We start from the raw sequence: 26344 nt of genomic DNA, 5'->3' as shown, positions 1-26344 counted from the left end.
CTCTCCTGACAAAGTGGAGAAGTTTGTCAATCCTTGACTATGATTCTGCAACTGGACCAGACGGCATCAGCCCACGGGTCCTAAAATCGTGCTCTGCCGCTCTATCTCACCCTATCTCTGTTCTCTTCACCCTCTCTTTTGCACAAGGTCATCTGCCATCAGCTTGGAAATCAGCCAACATTACCGCTTTACACAAAAAATGTGCAAAAACAGATCCTTGCAACAACAGACCAATCAGCCTTCTCCCAATTATCAGCAAAGTCATTGAATCCATCATTGTTTCGGATATCAAATCTTTCCTCTTCCCCAATGGCTTGATCTCTGATCATCAATTTGGTTTCAGACCAGGTCACTCAACTCTGGACATGCTGTTTCTGCTGTGTCAACAATGGATGGAGGTCCTCAATGCGAAACAGTAAATTAGAGCTGTCTCCCTTGACAGAGCCTGGTGTTGGCTTAGCGGTTGGGGTGCCGGCTTGGGATCCTAGGATCCTGGGTTCGAATCCCGGTCGATCGCTGAATTAACGCCAGAGGGGTTGACTCAGCCTGTCATCCTTCCGAGGTCGGCAAATTGAGTACCAGCTTGCTGGGATGAATGATCACGGTGTGTACCCCGATTTAGAATAGGTACACTGTATCCCTGTGCATTGTAAGAGCGTGACCAAGGGTTGGCGTCAGGAAGGGCATCCGGCCATAAAAACATTGCCTCAAACAGGGAACCATGATTGTCATGGGGCCCGCAAGGATAACCCCCGCTTTAGCGGAGAAAAATGGCCTTAAAACGATCATTCATTCATTTTCATTCCCTTGACATATCACGTGCCTTCGATACGGTCTGGCACCCCGCTCTGCTCACCAAACTCTCCTCCTATGGTATCCATGGAAATCTCCACGCATGTCTTGCGGACTTCCTCTCTAGTTGTAGTCAACGTGTGGCCCTGAATGGGTTTCTCTCATCTCCCCTTCCTGTTCAGGCTGGAGTTCCTCAAGGCAGTGTTCTGGGCCCTGTGCTTTTTCTGGTCTTGAATGAAATGAATGAATGAATGGTCTTCATCTTGTCTTGTCTTCATCTGGTCTTCATCAATGATATTTCTGACTCTTGAAAATCCTCTCTATCTCTTTGCTGATGACTCCACACTCTGACGCTCCATTCCTCATATCTCAGATCGGCACTCTGCAGCCTCCTCACTCTCTGCAGACCTGGACAAAATCAGACTGGTCAAACAAGTGGAACATGTCTTTCAATCCTGACAAATCTCACACTCTTACTTTGTCTCTCCGAAAAGACTGACTGGACAACCCTCCCATCTACTTTCTGAACAATCCTCTCCAGGAAATTCTGTCACTCAAGCTTTTGGGTCTCACTATCTGCTATGATCTTTCCTGGGAAAACCACATTTCCAAGCTGGTCTCCAAAGCCAGTCGCCGACTGGGCATCCTCCGTCGTGCGAGGTCCTTCCTTGGCACACCTGAGCTCCTAACTGTTATGTGCTCCTCCCCGACCCCCTGGTCACAGTGTACCTCCGAGCCCCGAGAGGAGTCACGGCAGAAAAATGTGTTCTTCTGTATGTCAAAGATCAATGGGGAAGCCACACCAATTGTTACTCACAAACAAATATTGTATTAAGATCACACAAGAATAACAGTACAACAATAATGGTAATCAAAAGTACAATCAATATATATCCTATGATGGTACCATCAGTTTCGTCATATATAACTCACTGTGCTCCAAGTGAGCGGAAAGAAGAAGATTCCCAATGTCTCTAATTCCCGGCTTCAAGCCAAAGTGGATTCGCTCCAGCGATCGCCAGATCAATGTCCAATCGAGACCAGAATCCCCTTGGGTTGGCAGTTACAGTCCTGCTGCCAAAGCTGTGCAAAGGTGCCCTCCAGGCGACTGGGAAATCCAAAGGCGCCCTCCAGGCGACTGGGAAATCACACCCTCGGGTATGGACGTTCCAAGGCTCACAGTCGGCGAACCTCAGATTTACCTTCAAAATTCCCACGTTGCACACACACACACCAGATACGTCTGAATGCGGTGAAAACGGCTAAAGTCGAGCAAAGAAACCTTGCTTGACGTGCAAAGCGCGCGAGTCACAATGGCCGACGGCCCGTTCTCGAGACTAAACGGCCCGACAATGATTCTCTCCGGAATCGATCGCAAAACCTGACACGCAGGTTAATCTGTCACAAGGATAACCACTCTGTCGCAGGAATCCCTTTCCTGGGAAACCCAAAGTTCACTCGTGACTCTTGCTCGCCAACGTTCGCTCCAGACCGCAAAGCAACTATGCTTCTTGTCCGACTCAACTCGCTCCGCCTTCTTTTTTCTCCTCTTCCTCTTTGTCGTCCGGTTCCCGATCTGGTTTCCGGTTTCTTTTAACTCTAACTTTTTCACCTTTTGAAAACAGTTCATAAGCAATAAACCTTTTGAAAACAATAATAGTACATGGAATCAAAAATGTTTACAGTGGATGAAAACCACCACAACGGAAGTGACGAATCCGTAACACTAACCACATACAAGGCTTTCATCCGCAGCTCAATGGAATACTGTTCTCCCCTCTGGGCTGGTGCTCCTGCCTCACACCTAGCTCGTCTTCACGCTGTTGAAACCAAAGCTTTCAGAATCATTGGAATCTCCCGCGATGAAGCTAACTCCGAGGGCCTTTCACTCACTCACCGCAGGCAGGTAGGTGGTCTTTCTGTCTTCGACCTACTCCTATCCGGCCTATCTCCCCCAGCTCTATCTGTGCTCTGTCCCCCAAATATTCCTACAGGTCACACAAGATCTGCTAGTAACCCTCTTCTGGTGAAATTGCCAAAATCAAGACTCTCTGCTCACCTTCACTCCTCTTTACTCCCGCCTCTGGAACAAACTCCCTCGCTCTCTTCAATCCCACTCCTCCCTCCAGGTCTTTAAAACAGCTGTTCACCACCATCTCCCCATCTTCTTCTTCACAGTCTTTCCCCATCCAAAACCTTGATTCTTGATCCCACGTTAATTCACCCCAAATCCACTTCTTTCTTTTTTTGAAATACCGACTTTTTTCTTTCCTGGAAGTTCCGGCAGTGTCCATATGTTTTATACTTTCCCACCCCCCCACATTCCCATGCCTCCTCCCCCAAAGCCCTCTCCCTCCCACAGATCTTCCGTTGTCCCTGTTCTCTGCTGTTGTACTTGTGTGCTTCCCTCTCTCTCCCCAGCTTGTCTCCTGCTCCCTTTTTTGTATGTTTTGTGTGTCTGTTTGTTGTTTTTTGTGATTGATGTTGGCTCTTACACGAGCCTCGATCTTGTATACAAAAAAATACTAATTCCCGGTTGATGTAAATTATGTTTTTCCAAGCTCATTAAATGTTGAGTTTCACGTTGCCATAAAATGCACGTTTCTTATTGGGTTTTTTTCCAGAAATTCAAAAATATCCAGAACTAATCAATCAAACTACACATAAGTTGTCATTCGTCTGTTGCATAAATTTTAGAAGTTGCCCTGAGAATCAAAGATGGCCACCATCGACTAGGGTGTTTCATTTTGTACGTGGAATATGTGGCTTTTCTTTCTCAAATGAATTGACCAATTAAGTTTGCACTATGAGGTTGTTCTTTGTATGATTCTTTTTGACAGGATGGTGCAGTGGGTATTCCATTTAGTATTGTCTAAAGTAGCAAAGCGTAAAAGGGCGCAAAGTCGCCTCACTCACCAGCGTAGGCTCGGGCCTGCTCACTGGCGGTCGGACCTCGCTCCCACTCTGAGCAGACTCACCCATCGCCCCACATGCCGCAAAGCCGAACACCTGCTTAGGAATCTCGAGATAGTTATTTCTATAGTCTTTGTAAAGATGGACCTTTGCCCATTGTTTATGGGTTTGCGACTTGGAACATGCATTGTTGTTAATATAGTCTATGTATCCCCCATGTGATGTGTCCCTCTTCCCAGTATCTCTTTCAGTCCCCAATCATTTCATTCCAATAATCCACAATCGGTCCGTTTCAACAATCTTTCATTTGCGTTGAATGCTGCCACAGGTTTCAAGCCAGTTTTGTGCTCCTTATGGAAACATTTGGTTGGTGTCATGTAAATTGCTAATGGGTAATTAAATGCTATTTATAGAATCGACTACAGCAGATGTCAATGGATGGAGTAAAACATGTATGGAAGTGAACCTTGAAGCTGAAATTCATTGTTTTTTGTTGTTGTTGTTGGTGTTGCTTTTTCTTTCTTTGTTTCTCTTAGCAAGCGGCAGGCTGTTTTGCTCACATAAAAGACCATGTAATGTCTGCATCTAGTCGAGAGCCAACTGTTGACCTTACCCCTGATACGACAGGGGCTCTCAGCCTTATTATGCTAGCACAGGCACAAGAGGTGTTCTGCTTAAAAGCCACTGCTGGTGAGTTCTTACATCTCGCCATGCAACTATTTACAATTAATCATCTGACTTCATCTTGATGACTTCAAAAAATATATATTTGTATTTGTGTACTTTTTATGGAATGCTTCTCCCTTTCCCACTGCTGAAAGGATGCTACAAGTGCATCATCACCTTCCCAGCATGAAATTTAACTTTTTTTCCCCAACCATATTGCTTTCAAATGTAAATGATGGTAATAGTGGGGAGGCCTATGTACTCTATTTCAAGTTCGTGTGCAGTTCATGTTAATTTTGGGCAACCACTATAAATATATTGTACTGGGTCCTACTAATCGGAAAAATGATGTCGCCATTTTTTCTGTTGACCTTTAGTGACCTTGACTCGAGGTCAAAGTTCAAACGTCATTACAGTGACCATACTTCATCCAAAGCATATCAACCTGGGTACCAAAATGTGGTAAATTTCACAAGGAACATTGGTTATGACATTTGTTTCGTCATTTGACCTTTCGTTTTTTTGCAATATGCAAATGAGCTAATTAGAGACAAAAATATGCATAATTAGCATACCCTATTAAACATATATCCCGGTTATACATATAATGGCTCGTACATCCCGTCTCCAGAAAATGTTAATTGTTGGTAATTGATCACAAATGTATCCTGGGTCCTATTAGCTGACTGATGTCAATATTCTTGTGACTTCTGACCTTGAACTAAGGTCAAAGTTCAAAGAGCATATTTTGGCCACAATTCTGCATTACCCTGATTGTGTTCCTATGTGCATCTAATGGTTATTGTTGACACACATTGTAAAAAATGTTGCACTGAGTAAACTGGAAACATGTTTTTGCTTTTAGATTAGCTTCTTATATTGTTCACAACAAAGGATCTTCATAATCTTCTTCTTCTTCACCATCAATCCCAAAAGCATGTCCGTGGTCATTGTTAGTACAGTTGTCATCATCTGCACCACACACACACATCTCTGTGCAGTTCATATTCTGTGATCTGCAAGAGCAGTGAGAGCTGCATTTTGTTGTCGTACATCCACACTTAACTAGGTGAGTGATGGCATATGGGGCAGGAAGTTGCTTTGTTGAGATGGCCACCAGACCATCACCTTCCACTTTCCACCCAAAGTCTGTAGCAGGTGGGAGCTGTGGGTCAGGCATGTAATCTTGGTTCCACACCATTGCTTGGTAGTGGGCACGCGCGATAGCTTCTTCCAAAGCTCCTCGAGTAGGCGGAAACTTTAGAAGGTGAGATGGTAACTAATGATTGGCATTCAATAATAATGCTAAGTGATGGGATTTACGTGTATGGTGAAGATTATATGTTAATTATGCATATTTTTTCTCTAATTAGGTCAGTTGTTTATTAATTTGCATATTGCAAACATCTGAGAGGGCAAATGACAAAACTAATGTCATAATCAATGTTCCTTGTGAAAATTGCCACATTTTGGTACCAAGGTCGAAATACTTTGAATGAAGTATGGTCACTGTAATGACGTTTGAGCTTTGACCTTGAGTCAAGGTCACTAAAGGTCAACAGAAAAAAATGGCGACATCATTTTTCCGATTAGTATGACCCAGTAGCATACATTTATAGTGGTTGCCCAAAATTAACATGAACTGCACACGAACTTGAAATCGAGTACATAGGCCCCTCCATTATAATGCATTTTGCTCCTGGCAAGATCTTGTTACAATTTTGCCAGGACGAAATTCGAATTTTGCTTGTTTACACGTTTGCATAAAAATATAATTTTGTTTCTTTTGTGTAATAACAGTTTGTTTGTTTTTCTTGGGTCCAAAAAAAAATCCTTCATCATTTTGGTAATCAAGTGCAAAATGTGCTTTGCAGACAAAATGAAAGATGCCAGTATTGCAAAACTAGCAAACCAGGCTGCAGACAATTACAATGATGCTTTCAAGCAATGCCAGTCAAGGGAAAACCTGCCGAAGGTAGAGAGTGACTTTTTATTCAATCTCAGTATGACCTGTAGTGCCCTGCTTTTGTTTTATTATTGTTTGTGGATGAGTGGTTTGATTGCTTGTAGTTAAGCAATGTTAAGTTGTCAAAGCAATTTGTTAGATTTTTGATTTGTACTTTTGAAAAGAATAATTATCTTAGGTGACCCACTTTTATTTTTGTTTTGAATCAACTTTGCAATTCCATTTTGATATATATTTATATATATTGTTATGTCGGGTGGGGTAGTGATATGTAGAGCCAGCTAGATCTGAATAGGTAACGTGCTTCGTCTGTCGCGGTAAGGAATCTGACCTGTAATAAGTTTCATGCTTAGTCCGGTTTGTCGGGTTAAGATGTATACCTGTGAACATACCAGGATGTTCGTGTGTTAAATAGAATAGGGATTAAAGAATAACGCCCCTGTGTGTCACACCTGGTAGCCAAACCTTTGTCCCTTATGGCAATGCACACCTGTACACCTGTAGACACGTAGTTAGGCCCTTATTGCAACACTAAATAATTCCCTTCCCTGACATGACTTTGGAAGACGAACAGGCAAGGGGGGGCCGGCTCGGGGCGCCGCCGCATGGACCGTGGCCAGCTGCACCTACGAGCTATGATCACGCTACACGCATGTGCTATGCCCACGCTACACGCTACGTGCTATAACCACGCCCAGAAGGACTAATTGGTCAGCGCGCTAGGCGCGGACCTCCAGCCAACGAGTGCGAGAGGCGCGAGGCTGGAAGGTTCGGTGGAAGGCGCTGGTTGGTGGCGCGCCAAGGCTGACGTCACCGGGGTGGTTATATTATGGCGCGCCGAACGACATTTTCTCTCGGGCACATCAAGTTCTCTCTTGCGCAGCACGTCCCTCTGGTGCTCTTGCACGTCCAGCTGTCTTGCTCGAGTTCTAGCTTTTGGGTTCTTCGCTGCCTCTTGCGCACGTCCCTCCCTGGCTGTCTTGTGCTCTCTGCGCTTTTCTTCTTGGTATTGAGAGGTCCTGGTGGTCGTTGGCTCGCCATCTGCATGGTGCTTGGAGTGGTGCTTTTGGTGCTTTGGGGCCTCGTGTGTGATCGGTGCTTCTGAAGCATGGAGTGGTGGACGGACCTCATGGGCGGTCGACGAGGAGCCTGGAGTGGGCGTTGGCTCGGTCCTTCACAGTGCTGTGGTGCTGGAGCGAGGGGCCTCGTGGTGTGCAGCGGAGCTTGGAGACACAAGACGACAGGACAGATATGGACGCACCACATTCACAATTATTACATAACGAACGTTTTTCTTTTGGTAATTCCTTCCTGTGTCTCGTTTCTGAAGTGAGGTGTGTGGGATCCCAATTTAGGCCCTTTTATTTGATTACCGTCACGTTTCATTGTTTCTGGTTCCGTGGAATAAATCTTTATTTTTGTACCTTCTAATCTTGTCGTTCGTGAGTTCATTAATTTCCCTGCAGCTGCCGTCGGTTCGCCTTCCACAGGTACGCGCTTTTACCACAGCTGCCACTTTCCTTCTTCCTCCCGCGTTTTATAGCCGAATCCGTGTTTGGTCGTCGCCTCAAGTAAATCCGTTCTGGCCCATCCGCGAGCCCTGGTATTAACCGAAGGGTCTGCGCGACAATATATATATATATCTGTGCGACAATATATATGTTGTATATATATCAGAATGGAATGGCAAAGCTGATTAAAAATAAAAGTGGGTCACCTAAGATCATTTTATATATATATATATTACGGGGCATCAAAATGCAATGCAAAAATTTTAATGTCAAAGTATCAATCTGTTTTTTTGGAATTTTGTTCCAATGTCTATACAAATAATCTTTGCAAAGTTTGGGGAAAATTCTTTCAGATTTAGAGGTGCAACGCAGCATGTCAAATTTTGGTAAAATTTCAATTTTCGGTGCTTTTAGAACTCCCATTTCCTATTAATATGACATCAATTTCTAAACAAATAAAACAAATACTTTTTGAGAAGATGTTATTGGAAAGAGAAAGATGTGTTTATTTAAAAATAAACATTGACATTTTCATTGAACATCACTGAAAAATGTTTGAAAATTGAGTCCTAGTCCTTCACTGTTTTCCGCTGGCGCTTGCAGCAGCGAAGATTGGGCTGCTCAGAGCGGTCATGCTCAACTGCTTGCAGCACATTCTGCAGATGTTGCTCACTCTTGGCTGCTGCCACAAAGTCTGATGTGAGTTTGACCCCATGCTCGGCACAGTCATTCACAACGTTGATGGCACGCACATTCACCACACCTGCCTGGAATGATGCAGTTGTAGCCCACTCCTCTACATTGAGTGAGAGAAATGCTGGATCGATGTGCAGCTGGTGCATACCGAACCAGCAGTCTGGGTTGGCAAGGTCGGCCAACCTGGTGGTCGGCGAGAGGACTGGGAACTTTGGCTTGCCGAAACCAGTGCCAAAGCGCTGCTGTGGGGCTCGCATAGGAAGATCTGGCTTGTGATCCAAGATGGCATCCGCAAGTGCACGCCGCTCATCAGCTGGCACCTTGGTGCTGAAGAGTGCCAGGGGAAGCATCTCACCAGTCAGGTACCAGAGGTGCCTCTCCAGTGCTTTCATGGCTGATGTTGCAATGCCCTCATCAACAGACTTGTAAGCGTATAGGTTGTGGTAGAGTTTGAGGTCATTCCATGGGGCATCTACGGCTGTGTCACAGGTCAGCCACCATGTTGCGTAAATGTGCATAATGAAGTTGGCAAACGCCCGAATCTTCGGCACCTGCTGCCGTGTGGTGATGGTGCCCTGGGGAAGCAAGGCGATATGCTGCTCCAGCAAAGCCAGCTTGAGTGTGTAGAGGAGCTTAGCCATCCAACGTGCCTTGTGCAGCGCTCCCGGCCTTTGGAAGTTTACTGGAGTCTGTGCTGCATCATCTGCACCCAGATAGACAAGACACAGCTGCACAAACTCGTGATAGTCGCCTCGCTTGTAGTCCATCACTGCTGCAGCACACACGGTGAGTTCATCACGTAACCTGCCCAGGAACGGTGGTTCGGTGTTGGCAATAATGTAGCGGGACAAAGGGCCACTGTATTTGTGCGGCAGCAAGTCCCAGTTGTCCTGCAGACGCCTAAACAAGGTAACCTCGGGTGAGCATGAGGTCTCCACCTTGAGGCCAGTGTAAATGTGGCTGAGGAGCACCTCACCAATGTGATGTCGGCACCCGGACCAGAGCAGTGGTCTACCAAGGCGGAGCTGGATGGCAATGCAGGCTGCTGTGCGATGGCCTGTGTTAGATGCAGTGGTGTCAAATGCCATGTTGACAACCTGGTCGGCACAGCACCAGTCCTGCAGTAGCTTGCATGTCAGCCGGGCGATGATATCTCCACATGCCTCGTCTTTACCCTTTGAATATGCTGGCACACCAAGCAGTTTGAGCTGCTCCGCATCACCAACTACCACAGTCAAACGCTCCTCCAATTGGTGAGCGTCGGTGTCAACTTGCTGTCCCAGTGCAGGGTGCACATAGGAGATGGTGTCCACTGCTTTTGGTGTTCTTCATTGACAGCCTCCAGCACTTGGCGGCGTGATCGGTCTGCTGTTGCATAGGATGCTGAAACATTTTCACAATTACCGCCCGACTCTGTGATCATGGCACGCGTGAAGGCAGCCTGCTGCATTGGTGTGATCTTCAACCGTGTAGCCAGTGACACGAGACTCGGCCGACTGAGGATGTCGGGTGGAACGAAGGCTGTGGTGCCAGTCTTTTTATGTTTGCAGGATGTGGATGGTGTGTCCTCAGCTGGTATAGTGGCCATTTCATTTGTATCGCTAACCTCATCACTTTCGCTCTCCATAGTCTCCAACATCGCCATGTTGGACGTCATACTCATTTCCTGCTGCTCCTTGGTAAAGCGTGCCTGCCGGGCTGCTGCCCCAGCTTCACGATTCTGCCCTAACTGGATGACTAGCAAAAAGTAGGTAGCTACCACCACAGCCAATCCGCCATCTTTCACCGACAACGTCAACATGTTACTGCTTCGTTGTATTGATAACAATATGCAGTTTTGCGCAATCACAATCAGTCAATCAGTGTGAAAAAACATCGCTGAAATAACACTAAATAGGCTGAAATGGTGAAAGTGACCCTGATTATCGCTCGCCCGACAAACCAACTGGCCGCCGATAGCTTTCCACATGACTTCCTTCCAGGACGCATCATTGTAGTTGGACAGAGATGTGTCAAACTAAATTGGCTGCCATTCTGTACCAGCGATATTAGCTTCTCGTCTATTACTTTCGACATATTTACCTGAGAAATGACTGAAGCGAAGCGTGGTTCACTGCTGATTGCTGAAATCCTCCTTGGACCTTGATGTACAGTTGTACAGTACACATTCGCTGTGATTGGATGGCGACTGAACTCTGATTCGACGAAGCGAGCGGCGGTGCGCCCACTGCGCCTGCGCCTGGGACGTCAAACCTAGCTGATGGCCGTTGCACCTCTAAATCACCATATATTGCAAAAATATTTTGCATATGTTGTAACAACATGAATTGGAACACTTTATCACCTGAACAGAACAATAGGTTACAAATGTATATTTTGATGCACTCTAATATATATATATATATATATATATATATATATATATATATATATATATATATATATATATATATAATGACTTGCGGTTGGGATTATAATCAAATGAATCCATCTTGAGTTCTCCAACCTTTAATGATCAAAATAAATAACTGCTTGAATTCGATCAGCAACATGGACAACTGTGTATCCATTGACCTTTCTCAAGAGTAAAGAAAAACAATTCTACGTGTATATATATATATATGTACGTATATATATATATATATATATATATATATATATATATATATATATATATATATATATATATATATATATATATATATACACACATTTGGAATGAAAATTGGTTTCTTAAATATATATATACATATATATCTTTTAATGAAGCATTGTTTTTGTTTTGTTTTTTTTGTAATGAAAATGAGGGGTTTTTTCTATTTTCTTTTTTCTTGTACACTAATTAATAAAGCCTGTTTGTGATGATGATTTTGTCTTTCCACTAACTATAATTTGTTTTCATCTTTCCTTGTGGGCTCTTACTCTTTTCTTCTTCCAACAAACCTGCTGTTTTGGGATTTCCCAAACCGGTGGGATTCTTCCTTTATTCTCACCATTGCTGTCACCTCCTCCACTCCCCCGACCCTTTGTCCCTGACTTCGCATGTTACCTGCTGCATCCTTGACTTTTGAAAATGGCTTGTTTTAATTGTCCTGCATGTTCAACCAAACCTGCACTTTATTATGATCCTCACTGGTTTAACCTACCTTCTGTTGTCCTTGCCATTCCATTGCATTTTTTTTCTCCCCTGCCAAAAAACTTAGTATTTCTATTTTCAGGAAGTGCTACCACTGCTTGCTGCCAAGCACTCCATTTACCAGGCAACAGCTCAAGTACATCGGGCTACCCTATCAAAGCAACAGAAGAATTTTGGAGAGGAAGTTGGTCGCCTGCAGGTATTTAAAAGTTCTAAAGGGAAAAGCAACTTAAACTAGAACAGCACTCTGAGAGCACGTAGTCTCACCTCACGCATTCATGCTGAACAAAAATACCATTGTTAACTGAACACATATGCTCATATGCATCGGTGGGCATCGTTACTCAAGAAAGTAACTTCGTTACCCGTTGCTCCGTTACTCAAAAAAGTAATTTCGTTATCCGTTACTCCATTACTCCGTTACAAAAAGTAACGGAAGTTACCGTTGCTCCGTTACTCCGCTACTTTTATTAAATAAAGTCAAAGAAACGCCGGAAAGCGTATTTTTTCATTATACAAAGGGAAGAAAAAAAAAAAAAAGCGCTTAAAAAGGTTAAAAACGGAGCTTATCGGTGACGACGTTCACTCCTTGACGTCCTGCTCCAACTGGTTTGTGAAAGACTTGGGCCAAAAGCTTTCCATGGAGGAACCCAAAAGAAGGATGGCAATACTATTGGGGTCGTTAAAGTAGATGTAGTTGTAGTAGTAGTGGTTGTAGTAGTAGTGGTTGTAGTAGTAGTAGTTGTTGTCGTAGTAGTTGTAGTTGTTGCTGTTTGTTTTGTTGGTTTTGTTGATTTTTGGTTTGGTTTTGTATTGTTTTTGTTTGTTTGTTTGTTTTATGAATGCTCACTAAAAGTAGCAGAGCACCTTGTGACTTTTACACATTCAACATTATATTCCTGTCAGAATTCATGAATTTCCTTTCTTATGCAGTGTCCCCTGTAGGTTAGATCAATAATTTGTAATTTGTTCAATGTGCCGGCGATAGCTTGCCTACTCTTTGTGAAGGACACCCATATCATCCATTGTCGCATAGTTTCTTGGCATGGGTTATGAGCGTCATAAATTTAATTCTTCAATCACATCAGGTCGGAAGTTTAAAAAAAATTTGGATAAAGATTTCAATTCAACCAATTATGGCTTTTATACTACTTCACCGATGGCGTCATCATTATCACACTATGTGTACACCATGGAAAGTTTATGACATGTGCCATATTTCAATGTTTTTCATTGAGCGGTTTTGGAGAAACTGATGTCCAATTTTTTTCCTTGAATCCATAATGACTGCCATACCATGTGACCTTATGATGTCGGTTAGCAATACAATATTCTCCATGGGGAGTCCCTCCTATGCTTAAAGTTTTGCATCAATTGGACAAGTGGTTGCAGAGAACCATTTAAAGTGAAAATAATTACACAAACACACACACACACACACACACACATATATATATATATATATATATATATATATATATATATATATATATATATATATATATATATATATATATATATATATATATATATATATATATATATACATACAGTCCCTCGCTATATCGCGGTTCACTTTTCGCGGCTTCGGTACATCGCGGGTTTTTCTCGCTAGTATATGTAAAATTATATCGCGGATTTTTCACTATATCGCGGGATTTTGCGGTATAAATGTATTTTTATATACTATTATTTTAAATATTTTTGTGGTAAAATAAGCATTTTCTAGCCTAAAAAATTAAAAAACGTAAAAAAATAAGAAAAATACAGTTATTAAAACATATTACAAAAAATAAAATACTGTACATAGTGTACAGTAGGAGAGACAAAGAGTCGTGCGTATGGAAAACGCAGATGCGGCAGCTGCCACTTGCGCTAGTTACCCACGTAATGGGTAACTGTAATGCTCTTTCTGGCTGTGCAGTACATGCATCATCGTCATCACCTTCATCGTCATCAGTACTGCACAGCTAATTCATCATCATCTTCATCACGCAAGTTGTAGTATTGAAGAGCCGGGGCTCTTGCTTGATACGGACGAAATGACGGGCAAGACACAAACTCGTCCGAGAAGATATTTATTCTGAAAACCAACTCGGGAACACTGAAAAGCCCGTTTATCGGGCTGCATTATAAAGCACAACCAGAAACCGAAACCGAAAGCCACGCCTCTCAAGCGTGGCGTGCTTCGGTGGTCACGTGATCAACAGGTGTAGCTGATTATACCCGCACGTGCGACACGCTTTGGTGGTCACGTGACCAGCCACTCTTGCGCCGCGGATCCCCGCCGGTGACGTCACCGGCTGGAGCAAGGAGATTCTGATGCTGGTCTGGCTTGGGGGACCCATGGGTCGCTACAGTATCTTCAATGGTGAGTACCCATTAGAATTTTATATGTTGTTAAAATTACGTATGTTTAAGAGTGTAAAAAGTGTTTAAGAGTCTAGGAAGTGTTTATAAGAGTATGGGAAAGGTTAATAAGAGTGTGGGAAAGGTTAATAGGAGTGTGGGGAGGGTCATAAAGCTTTAAAATATATATAAATAATAAAATAAAAATATGGTCGCTACTTCGCGGATTTTCGTCTATCGCGGGGGGTTCTGGTACGTAACCCCCGCGATAAACGAGGGATCACTGTATATGTATATATATATATATATATATATATATATATATATATATATATATATATATAATCGTTAGATTAAATAAGACGCGGACGTAGCTTCAGGACGTCGATCTTTAATTGTCGACAAGCTTTCGACCAACAAAGGTCTTCTTCTGAGTCTACAAAAACAGCAGGCATGTATATCAGTCAAGTGTGTATGGTGATGTGTGTGAGATGTGTGATGTGTAGAAAATGCATACAGAAGGAAGAGCCACGCCAAAGTTCACTCACCAGCCCCAAGTTCAACGGAAGTGACCGTTTGCGTTACGGTCACTTCCGTTAGGGTGCACGTGCATATACAAATAGAGATATACATACATAAACACACAAGCATATATTCATATCCCATTTATATTCATATAATATATTTATATATTTATATAAATGACATATAAAGGTAGAATGAATGAATGATGAATGAATGAATGAATGAATGGGTTACGGTTAACAATTTGATTGGGTTGATGTGGGAACATGCTTTAGTCATCAAAATTTATGCCATGAGGGACTTTTGTCCGAAGTTTGTGTATCCAAAAGGACTCACGTTTCAGAATCGTGGTGTGTGATCGATTTGTGATTGATTCAATGGCAGAGATCTGAATGTCATTTATAGAGTGATCCGGTTGATTAAAGTGTATCGTGTAAGGTAGAGATTTGCCCTGACTGGTGTGGAAGTTATTGATTTCTGACCGGGTGTTATTAAATCGTGTGTAGAGTGTATTTTCAGTTTTTCCAACATATTGTTTGTTGCACTTTTGGAAAGTGATTAGGTATATGACCCATGTAGATTTGCAGTTCATATAGGAGGTGATGGGGAATTTTTGTCCAGTGCTAGAACTACAGAATTTGTTTCCTTCTAGTAAATGTTTGTGAATAATGCATTTGTTTGCTGTGCATTTATAGAAGCCAGGGATCCTAGTTTCTTTGTTGTGGGGCTGTGGGTGCTTTGCTTTTACCAAGAGGTCCCTGAGTGTCCGACCACGTCAAAATGATGTTAGTGGAGGTTGAGGAAATGTGGTGCCGAGTGTTTCTGATTGATGGAGGAGAGGAAGGGCCTTATTCAGAATACTTGGCAATTGGGATGAGGTAGCAGAGTAGGTGGTTACCAGTGGGACACGGTTAGTTGCAGGTTTGGGTTTGTAAGTCAGAAGGTCTGCTCTCGGTATGCGTTTTGCTCGGGTTATTGCTTCTTGCACAGAGTGAGGGTCATAGTTTCTTGCAATGAAGTGTGTTTCTAATTGGCAGAGAGAAGTTTCTTCTGCCATTTTTGTTGAGCAAATGCGTCTTACTCTGAGTGCTTGACTGTATGGTATGCTTGCAATTGTATGTTTAGGATGAGATGAAGAAGGGAGAAGGTAAGAGTGAGTGTCTGTTGGTTTGGTATATAGTTCTGTTTCGAGTCTGTTATTTTGAAGCGTGAGTGATGTGTCTAGAAAGTGAACTTCGGACTGTGAGCTGTCGAATGTGAACTTGATGGTCGGATGAATCAAATTTAATTCATTTTGGAATTGTGTGAGACGATGGGGGGATTTTGACCAGATGAACTGGATGTCATCAATATAACGTACCCAGGATTTTTCCAAGATTCCGTGATGAGGTTGTGCATTGATCTTGGCCTCTATCATTCCCATGAAGATGTTAGCGTACGATGGTGCAACAGGGGTACCCATAGCGGTACCTTGAGTTTGAATGTAATGTCGCCGTTGAATTGGAAATTATTCAGTTTGAGTGTCAGTTCTAATAGGCGCATAAGGTCTTGAGTCGGTGGCATTGGGACTTGTCGTGTATCGAGGGCTTTGCGGCATGCAGACAGGCCTTCTGAATGTGGAATATTAGTGTAGAGGGATGTAACATCTGCTGTGACTAAAATGGTTTGGGAGTTGAAAGGTGAGTATATTCTGTTCAATCCTTGGATGTGGGTCAGAAAACTGGTTGTGTCCTTGAGGTATGAGGAGAGCTTCAACACGAGAGGACGTAAATGACAGTCAACAAATTTTGATATGAGAACAGTTGGACATGTGCAGCCAGATACGATTGGTCTACCTGGATTGTTTACCTTGTGTATTTTAGGAAGAAAATAAAGGTTAGGGCAATGAGGATCTTTCGGAACCAAGCGAGATTTGATGGTTTTATCCACCTGAATAGAATCTACTACCTTTTTAACCTCTTCAAGATGTAAAAGGGTAGGGTCGGATGGGAGCTCTTTGTAACTATACACCAAACTATACACCAAACCAACAGACACTTACTCTTACCTTCTCCCTTCTTCATCTCATCCTAAACATACAATTGCAAGCATGCCATACAGTCAAGCACTCAGAGTAAGACGCATTTGCTCAACAAAAATGGCAGAAGAAACTTCTCTCTGCCAATTAGAAACACACTTCATTGCAAGAAACTATGACCCTCACTCTGTGCAAGAAGCAATAACCCGAGCAAAACGCATACCGAGAGCAGACCTTCTGACTTACAAACCCAAACCTGCAACTAACCGTGTCCCACTGGTAACCACCTACTCTGCTACCTCATCCCAATTGCCAAGTATTCTGAATAAGGCCCTTCCTCTCCTCCATCAATCAGAAACACTCGGCACCACATTTCCTCAACCTCCACTAACATCATTTCGACGTGGTCGGACACTCAGGGACCTCTTGGTAAAAGCAAAGCACCCACAGCCCCACAACAAAGAAACTAGGATCCCTGGCTTCTATAAATGCACAGCAAACAAATGCATTATTCACAAACATTTACTAGAAGGAAACAAATTCTGTAGTTCTAGCACTGGACAAAAATTCCCCATCACCTCGTATATGAACTGCAAATCTACATGGGTCATATACCTAATCACTTGCCAAAAGTGCAACAAACAATATGTTGGAAAAACTGAAAATACACTCTACACACGATTTAATAACACCCGGTCAGAAATCAATAACTTCCACACCAGTCAGGGCAAATCTCTACCTTACACGATACACTTTAATAAACCGGATCACTCTATAAATGACATTCAGATCTCTGCCATTGAATCAATCACAAATCGATCACACACCACGATTCTGAAACGTGAGTCCTTTTGGATACACAAACTTCGGACAAAAGTCCCTCATGGCATAAATTTTGATGACTAAAGCATGTTCCCACATCAACCCAATCAAATTGTTAACCGTAACCCATTCATTCATTCATTCATTCATCATTCATTCATTCATTCATTCTACCTTTATATGTCATTTATATAAATATATAAATATATTATATGAATATAAATGGGATATGAATATATGCTTGTGTGTTTATGTATGTATATCTCTATTTGTATATGCACGTGCACCCTAACGGAAGTGACCGTAACGCAAACGGTCACTTCCGTTGAACTTGTGGCTGGTGAGTGAACTTTGGCGTGGCTCTTCCTTCTGTATGCATTTTCTACACATCACACATCTCACACACATATCACCATACACACTTGACTGATATACATGCCTGCTGTTTTTGTAGACTCAGAAGAAGACCTTTGTTGGTCGAAAGCTTGTCGACAATTAAAGATCGACGTCCTGAAGCTACGTCCGCGTCTTATTTAATCTAACGATTATATATTCAATACAAATGAGACGCCCTGCTCGTACTTTGGAGTTTCTACTATTTCTTACAGTTATATATATATATATATATATATATATATATATATATATATATATATATATATATATATATATATATATATATATATATATATATATATATATATATATAATATATTGTTACGGTACGCGGTTAAAGATGGTATGTTTGCCGAGCGGAGGCTCCGCGACCGAACAGTGCTTCCCTGACTAAAACCCGATTTACCCCAAACTTTGGCCGTATCGCGCCGCAGCTGCTCAATCTGGAAAACTCTAAAGCGACCGAATGCATAGAGGAAGAAGACGTACAGAAGAGTAACTGGGTTTATTATTGTTCACACATATAAGCAAGAAGAAAGCAGTCACGTTTATTTACAGGGACATGAGACGCAGGTGACAGTGAAATCTTGAGCTTATCTAACAGGCTTACTTACTACCCAGGGACAAGACAAAAGACAGACTACGAACACACTTACACGGGGAATGATGATAGGGATGGCAGGTGGCTGGCGGGATAGGGAGGTCCAACTGGTCCTGCAGCACGATCGGCTCGTTGGGCAGCCGCCGTTCCTTCGCGGCCCTGCTCCAAACTGCCGTCCAGGCCCCACGCTGCTGTGGCTGCAGTTTCGGTGGCTCGAGCTGCTGTAGAGGCAGTTTCGGTGGCTCGAGCTGCTGTAGAGGCAGTTTCGGTGGCTCAAGCTGCTGTAGATGCAGTTTCGGTGGCTCAAGCTCGCAGCTCAGCTCTGACGCCCCAGCTCTTGTCTCCTCCCTCCTTGTCTCAACTCTGTCAAAGCTCATCTCCTCGGGAACGCCCGCCGCGGGTTATATAGGCCCCGCCCCTCAACCTTTGCAAACCTCCCCCAAACGTTCTCTCTCCGCCCTCTCAAGCCAAACCCCTTGTGCTCGGTTGGTTGTTCGGGGCTGGCTCACTCCTCCCCTCTATGACGAGGTGGAGACACGCCTTTCTTCCCCAACCCTGCCTCGTGGCCAATGGTGGCAATTGGAGGGGATGTAATTGGCAATGGCACTCGAGGCCTGGCAATGACGAAAGGGGAAATGAAAGTTTTGGGAATGGGAATGAAGGGAATCTACTCTTATTTCACTCGGTGCAATGGAGTATTTAAATTAATGGGAGACACAGCCTTACTCTAAAACACATAATAAGATATAAGCTATCGAACAGGGGTATTCTATGATTGGCTGACGGGTATGCTTTATGGACTAATTACCGAGACGCCCTTTTTACCTTTATACAACTCTGGAGGCAAGAGGGGCCATATCCAACCAATGGTACACAGCAGTTTACCACAATCCAATACACACAATCAAAAAAAATGCCATCCTCATATCCGCAACAATATATATATATATATATATATATATATATATATATATATATATATATATATATATATATATATATATATATATATATATATATTGTTGTGGATCTGCCGCCGGCCTTCTCCCCTTACCAAGGGGGGATTAGTCCACATTAGTGAATTTTTTTTTTAATTTTTTCATTTTAGTGAAATAATTTTAGTGAAATAATTTTAGTGAAATATTTTTTTTTCGTGAAATTTTTATAGATAATTTTTATAATAATATAATAATATATATAATATAATAAATTATAATATTATTATAATATTATATAATATATTATATAATTATATAATTATATAATAATATAATATATATATATATATATATAATATATATATATAAATATATAAATATATATATATATAAATATATATATATATATAAATATATATATAATAATTATATAATATAATATATATATATATATAAATTATAATATAATAAATTATAGATAATGGATAGATTTTATAGATAATTATAATTATAGATAATGAAATAATTTAGAAAAAATAATTTTAGTGAAATAAATAATTTCATTAGTGAAAACATAATGTGTCTTGACTGACCTGGCGTGACCCGAGACCTATTACGTCCCTTCCGGACAGTGCTAAATAGGGTTTCAGGACCAAATTCGCTGTTACCTAAGTACTAGCGCTGCCCTGAAGCGAGGAAATAAGCCTCGCACGAACCACGTGTGTTGATACGCCGAGCGGTTGCGTACACGTGATCCGCACCGTTATTAATTACTAGACCCGATTGGAGAGATCTTATTTGTACCACGCTTAGCCAATGGAGAAATCACGGGAACGATTGAATCGGAAGGAAGAACAGAATTTATTTACACTATACAAGGATTGGTAGAAGGAAAGGGACACAGAGCAGCCTTATACAGTCTTACTTAATACCCCTGGACAAACGGGACCGTCTCACACACACACTCACATGGGGATTGCAGATGAGCAGGATGATGTTCACCAGCTCGTCCAGGGATGGCTCTCGTGCAGCTCTCTCCAGTTCCCGGTACGTCCCGTGGAGATGGAGGCAGGAGAAGGCAGGAGCTCGTAGCGTGTCGCCTGAACAATCGGGTTATCTGCCACTGCCGTGTGCACGCGAGTCCTGCTTGTAAGTCCTTTGCTACTGCGCACGGTCGAGGGCGGACTTTGGCGCGACTGGTGGGTTATTCACTCGCGGTTATGGCCGCGTTCACTCGCGTGGCCGAAATGCGCTATCCGCGTTACTGGCGCGTCTGGCTGCGCCTGCGTACATGTACGGTTCAAAGTTCAACAACGGCGAGTGATGCAAATTATCTGGCCCAGTCCTTTCTCCTCGCGTCCTATCGCGCCTCTGGTGCAAGTCCTCCTTTACAGCGCGCTTATCCTCTGCAAGTCCTGCTTGTAAGTCCTTTGCCACTGCCGTGTGCACGCGAGTCCTTTGCCACTGCCGTGTGCACGCGAGTCCTTTGCCACTGCCGTGTGCACGCGAGTCCTTTGCCACTGCCGTGTGCACGCGAGTCCTGCTTGTAAGTCCTTTGCCACTGCCGGTGCACGTGAGTCCTTTGCCACTGCCGTGTGCACGTGCGTCCTTTCGAGGGCTTTTCGTATGGGCTTATATAGACCCGCCCCGCGAACCTTCTGGAACTCACCAGACTCTCTTCACCACGCCCTCACGCCATTCCGCTCGAGCTCTGATTGGCTGGTGGCTCTTACCGTCCCCCCACGCCGCTGCGCCGAGCTCAACCCTCCTTCACCTTTCGAGGCCCTGCCTCGTGTTAACTTGACTAGGGGACAGCCAAATGGGGCGCGGGATGGATTGCGCCCATAGAGGTAGAATGGAGGTTGGAGCAAAATGATTGGGGGGCCTATTCTCCTGTCTTTACACAACGTAGGTACTAAGAGGGGAAATGGCCTATTCTTACACATGACTATACTACAAATGGGCCTATATGTTGCTCGTGTGACTAACTATGGGGGGCAAACCTTTAACCTTTAATGACTTCAATGTGCCAATCTCAAAACCGCAGCAATATATACCCTGCAAAAAAAGAAACGCAAAACTGCAAAAAAAGAAACGCAAAACTGCAAAAAAAGAAACGCAAAAGTGATTTTAGATGTATATTTTATATATCATATAAATTATCAACAGATGATAATCGATTGTTCAAAATTGGTGCACATCATTCTCATTGACCCAGGTTCCATATGGCACACATGGAACAGGAGATTTTCAAGGTGAAGGTCATCTGTGCTCAATATCCTGTATTGCCACCATTAGAGTCTAAAACTGACTGACATCGTCATCCCACGGAAGCAATCAGATCCCGAATTGTGGCCTGGTGAATGTTCACCCACTCTGCCTGCAGTGCTTGTGCCAACTGTCGGAGGTTCTGTGGTTGTTGCTGACGTGCTCGCAGTCGTTGATCCAGTGGATCCCATAAATGTTCGATTGGGTTTAAATCTGGAGACCTGGAGGGCCATGGCAGGACCTGGATGTTGTGATTCCTCAAAAAGGCTGTTGTCAGTCTTGCCATGTGAGGTCGGGCGTTGTCTTGTTGGAAAATGACGTTCACTTGTTGCCTAATGGGAAGGACGTTTGGCCGAAGAATCTCATCCGTGAGTCGTGGCATGTTTTCGCTGTTCACTTGCTGTAAGATTGTGACGGCATGCAAATGAAAACCCAACGTTTTTATAGCCCAACAAGTGATGTTGCACGTGCATGTCATGTTGGTGTGTTTCGGCGCCAGGCTCTCATGTGGTTGTGTTTTTGCGATTGTTCCATCTTTTCACCAAATTTCTGCAGTACCTCATTCTATCCACACAAATCAATCCCAATCCATGCAGAAATGACCAATTCATTTTTGGTATTAATTTTGGATGGATATCGGCAACACCCTGTCAGATATTTATGATTTTACTACTTTTGCGTTTCTTTTTTTGCAGGATATATATATATATATATATATATATATATATATATATATATATATATATTGTTGCGGATATGAGGACTGTGTTTTTTTTTGATTGTGTTGTATTGTGGTAAATTGGTGATGAATATTGCTTGAGTTTGCGCCTCCTGCCTCCAGAGCTGTGTAAAGGTCAAAAGGGCGTCCCATAATTAGTCCACAAGCATACACGTCAGCCAATCATAGAATACCCCTGTTCGATAGTTATATCTTATTCTGTGTTTTAGGGTAAGGCTGTGTCTCCCATTAATTGAAATACTCCATTGCACCAGTGAAAGAGATAGATTCCCTTCATTCCCATTCCCAAAACTTCATTCCCACTCCCAAAACTTCCATTCCCATTCCCAAAACCTCCATTCCCCCTTTTCGTCAATTACCAACTGCATTTTGGGCGGTTTTCCCTTCATCCGCCATTGACCACGAGGCAGGGTTGGGGAAGAAAGGCGGGTCCCCACCTCGTCATAGAGGGGAGGAGTGAACCAGCCCTTGCCGACCAACCCAGAACGAGGGGTTGGCTTTAGAGGGCGGAGAGAGAACGTTTTGGGGAGGTTCGCAAAGGGTCAAGGGTGGGGCTTATATAACCCGAGGCAGAGGCCCCCGGAGGGAGTCGAGGAGGGAGGAGATCAGAAGACAGAAAGGCCTTGAGTTGGACTAAGTAAGAGAGGAAGTTGTTGGACTGGGTGGGACTAAGAAAGAGAGAGAAAGAGTCCTGAAGCTTGTGAGGGAAGGAGAGAGAACCCGTCACACCAACCCCCCACCAGCCGCGTTGGCTCCACCAAGCGTTCACCTCCACCAAGGCTCCACCAAGCGTTCACCTCCACCAAGGCTCCACCAAGCTCTGCGTTGGCTCCACCAAGCGTTCACCTCCACCAAGCGTTCACCTCCACCAAAGCTCCACCAAGCTCCGCGTTGGCTCCACCAAGCGTTCACTTCCAGCCATCCACCTCCTGCGATTCCTGTCAGCATTCCCCGCGTGAGTCTGTCTTTTGTTTGTTCTGTCCTGGGTTAATTAAGACTGTAGGTAAGCTAGTATTTTCACTGTGTCACCTGCGTCTTATGTGCTGTAAATAAACGTGACTGCTTTCCTTTTGCTTATGTGTGTAAATAGTAAATAAATTTAGTAGTATTTCCAAACCTTTCTTTGCCTTCGTCTTCCTCTTTGCATTCGTCGTTTTAGTCTTTTCCCTCATTGAGCAGCCGCGGTGCGATCTGGCCAACGTTTGGGTGGAATCGGGTTCTAATCGGGGAATAACTGTTCGGTCGCGGTAATACCAACCGCTCGGTAAAATAACATCTTTAACCGCGTCCGCAACAATTGGTGTCGAGGAGTGGGATACGAGGCCCGAAGCGCGCTTAACGCGCTCGAAATTACAAGCTGCTGGAAATTTGTGTTGTAAAGCAAAAACCCGAATTTTGAAATCGCGCCATGGCTGGTCAAGGCGATCGGATGCCGGTGGGTGAGCTAGAGATAGACGGGGTGGAATCGACCCAGGACCTCGGGGAAATGTATATGGAGGATGTGGTTGAGGGAGTATCAGAATCACAAAATGGCGCTCTCGTGCACGAGGTTATGGGCGCGCAAAATGGCGCCTCGCACATGGCCACGGCGCCCGCGACCGTAGCAGCGCTGCTGGTGGATTCGAACCTTTTTTTCCTGCAAATGAGGGCCCTTATGGGACAAATGGGAGACCAAATTGGAGGTTTGAAAAACAGTATAGAGGCTCAGAGTGAGCAAATGGGAGCAATGAGGGGCGAAATGGGGGGCAAAATGGGGGAAATGGGGGGCAAAATGGGAGAAATGGGGGAACGGCTAGAAGCTAAATTTGAGAGGCTAGGAAGCAAAATGGAGCGAATCGGCAAAATTGCGAACAGAATGGGTGACCGCATGCAAGGATGTATGGAGACCATGGATCGCATGGTGGGCGAGAGGGTCCCAGGGGTGCACGAGGAGGTAACGCGGGTCGAGAAGCGCTGGTTGAGCGAAGCGGAGGAAAGCGCGGGTACAATGACGGGGGTAGAAATCGCGACACGGGGTTTGGAAAAGCCGGCGACCGATGAGGTAGAGGGAATTTTATTAAAACCAACGGTCGTCGAGGTGAGTAAAGAAAAAGTGGAAGTGGGCATTGAAATTGAAGAGACCGGGGACTTAGAAAACCACTCGCGGCGGGAGGAAGAAATGGATTATGTGCAAAGTCCCTGCTCACATCACGATGCTGTGCTTAACCCGAATGGAAGCTTGCAGGTTTTGGTGCAGGGAGGAAGAAGAACCCCGAAGGTGAGACGTGCTGTGTATTGGGCGGGGAGATTTTGTAAAAGGATGTTTGGCGACAAAAGAATTGTCGCGCGATTGGGATCGATATGGCACCCGGGCGTTGGTGAAGGGTCCCGTGTGAGTGGAAATGGCACGCGTGTGAAAAAAAAAGTGTGCGTCGGCGAGTGGGTGTGTTATAAAGTGTGGGAGTGAAACCGAGTGCGAGCGAGAATGCACGTCAGGGTGTACGGAGTGTACGTGCGAGGGTGAGAGTGACCCGGAGAGTGAGTTGGTGGTGGAGTGGGTGCGAGAATGCACGCTTGGAATGGTTGAGGGTGTGCGAGGAAGCACACCTGAGTTGGTGGTAGCGTGAGTGTGGGAGAGCCCATCTGAGCGCGTTAGTGGGTGGATGCCAGAGTGCACGCCCATGGTGAGTGTTACGGAGGACGTAATGGAGGAGAGGTGTGGACCGAGGTGTGCACGCGGCGAGTGTGCGCAAGAGTGTGCGCGAGAGGAGTGGTGTGTAACAGGGAGAGCGTTGGTGGAATGTACGGACGGCGTTGGAACGCCGGGTTTTGTGAGGGTGAAAGGGGTAGCGTATGCGTGTGAGCATGCCGGTGAAGCATCGACGGTAACCGGGTTAGAGGTTAGAGCGACGGATAGCCGATGCGAGCACTCGGGGCGCGGTGTGCTTTGTTGGATGCGAGGCCCGGCGCGGATCGAAGCTGCGTCGTTTCTCTTCGAAGCGTCGTTGCCGATTCGGGCTTGGCCCCGCCCCGCACGGTCGAGTCCGGGCCTTGTCGGGCCAGGCGACCGGTCCGGTTCAAGGGCGAGTGGGAGGAAGCGGAACGGTGCCCCCTCGCGGGGACGGGGTTCCGACCGAGGGAGATTGAGCCATCGGGCCCGGGACCGCAAGGTGCCGCGCCGAGATGGTGCGTGGAACCTCGGCCCAACCAAACCACCTCCCTTGAACCGAAAGCCGGACGGATTCAACCTGCAGGCGACCAAACCACCCAAATTCATTGCTCGGCTTTACGAACCGAGTTTAATGATGTCATGACGCACCGAGGCTAGGATATAGCGGACTGTGATGATGATGGTAGTGATTTGATACGAAATTTATAATAGTGGGTAGAATTGGCAGTAAATGGAAAATTTTTGATTTGTTGAATTTGGATGAGCAAAATTGATAGTGGGACCTCCCCGATGTGGTGGGATGGCAACCTTGCCATCCCTCACAGCGGGGGGGGCAAAGGAGCACTAGCTTATGGGGTTGATGGCAGTGAAAACTAGCCCGGGTGGGTTAGGATATTGTGTGTAGGGCCCTAGAAGATGACATTAGGTGACGTTAAGATTAGTTAGTGACAATGATACCTGTAGTGGGGACGCAGGTAGATTAGAGTGGATGATAATGACGTGGTATGTGCTTAGTTTAAAGGGAAGACGGGGAGCACTAAGTTAGCAGGGCAACAAGTAGTTTAGATGATGCCGTGTGTTTGAGGATTGAACAGGTGTGATTGCACAGGTGTGATTGCACAGGTGTGCAACTGAACAGGTGGCTGGAGCAGTGTTTGAGTGAGTGAAGGTGATTGTGTATTGTGATGACCAAATGGTCCAGGAAGAAAGGAGGGTGCAGGTGGCACCAGGTATGATTGCACAGGTGTGCAACGACAGGTGAATGGAGAACAGGTGTATGGAATAAATGGTATGGAGTATTGGAATGGATGGTCGTGGAGTGAGTATGGTGGAAATTGTGGAGTGGAGTGGATGGTGCGA

General features: G+C 44.4%; 1 protein-coding gene across 1 annotated transcript in view; it reads left to right on the top strand.

Annotated features, from left to right (window-relative positions):
- Positions 1-26344, top strand: part of PDCD6IP (programmed cell death 6 interacting protein) — a 100172-nt gene that overhangs the window by 18989 nt on the left and 54839 nt on the right. Inside the window, exons 5-7 of the mRNA XM_068101684.2 lie at positions 4242-4395; positions 6246-6346; positions 11763-11879. Of these exons, the coding sequence (XP_067957785.2) occupies positions 4242-4395; positions 6246-6346; positions 11763-11879 (372 nt within the window). The remainder of the gene's footprint in view (positions 1-4241; positions 4396-6245; positions 6347-11762; positions 11880-26344) is intronic.

This window comes from Myxine glutinosa, chromosome 6 (genome assembly GCF_964187855.1).
Source record: "Myxine glutinosa chromosome 6, kmMyxGlut1.1, whole genome shotgun sequence".
Taxonomy (NCBI): domain Eukaryota; kingdom Metazoa; phylum Chordata; class Myxini; order Myxiniformes; family Myxinidae; genus Myxine; species Myxine glutinosa.
This window is presented reverse-complemented; position numbering and strand designations above follow the sequence as displayed.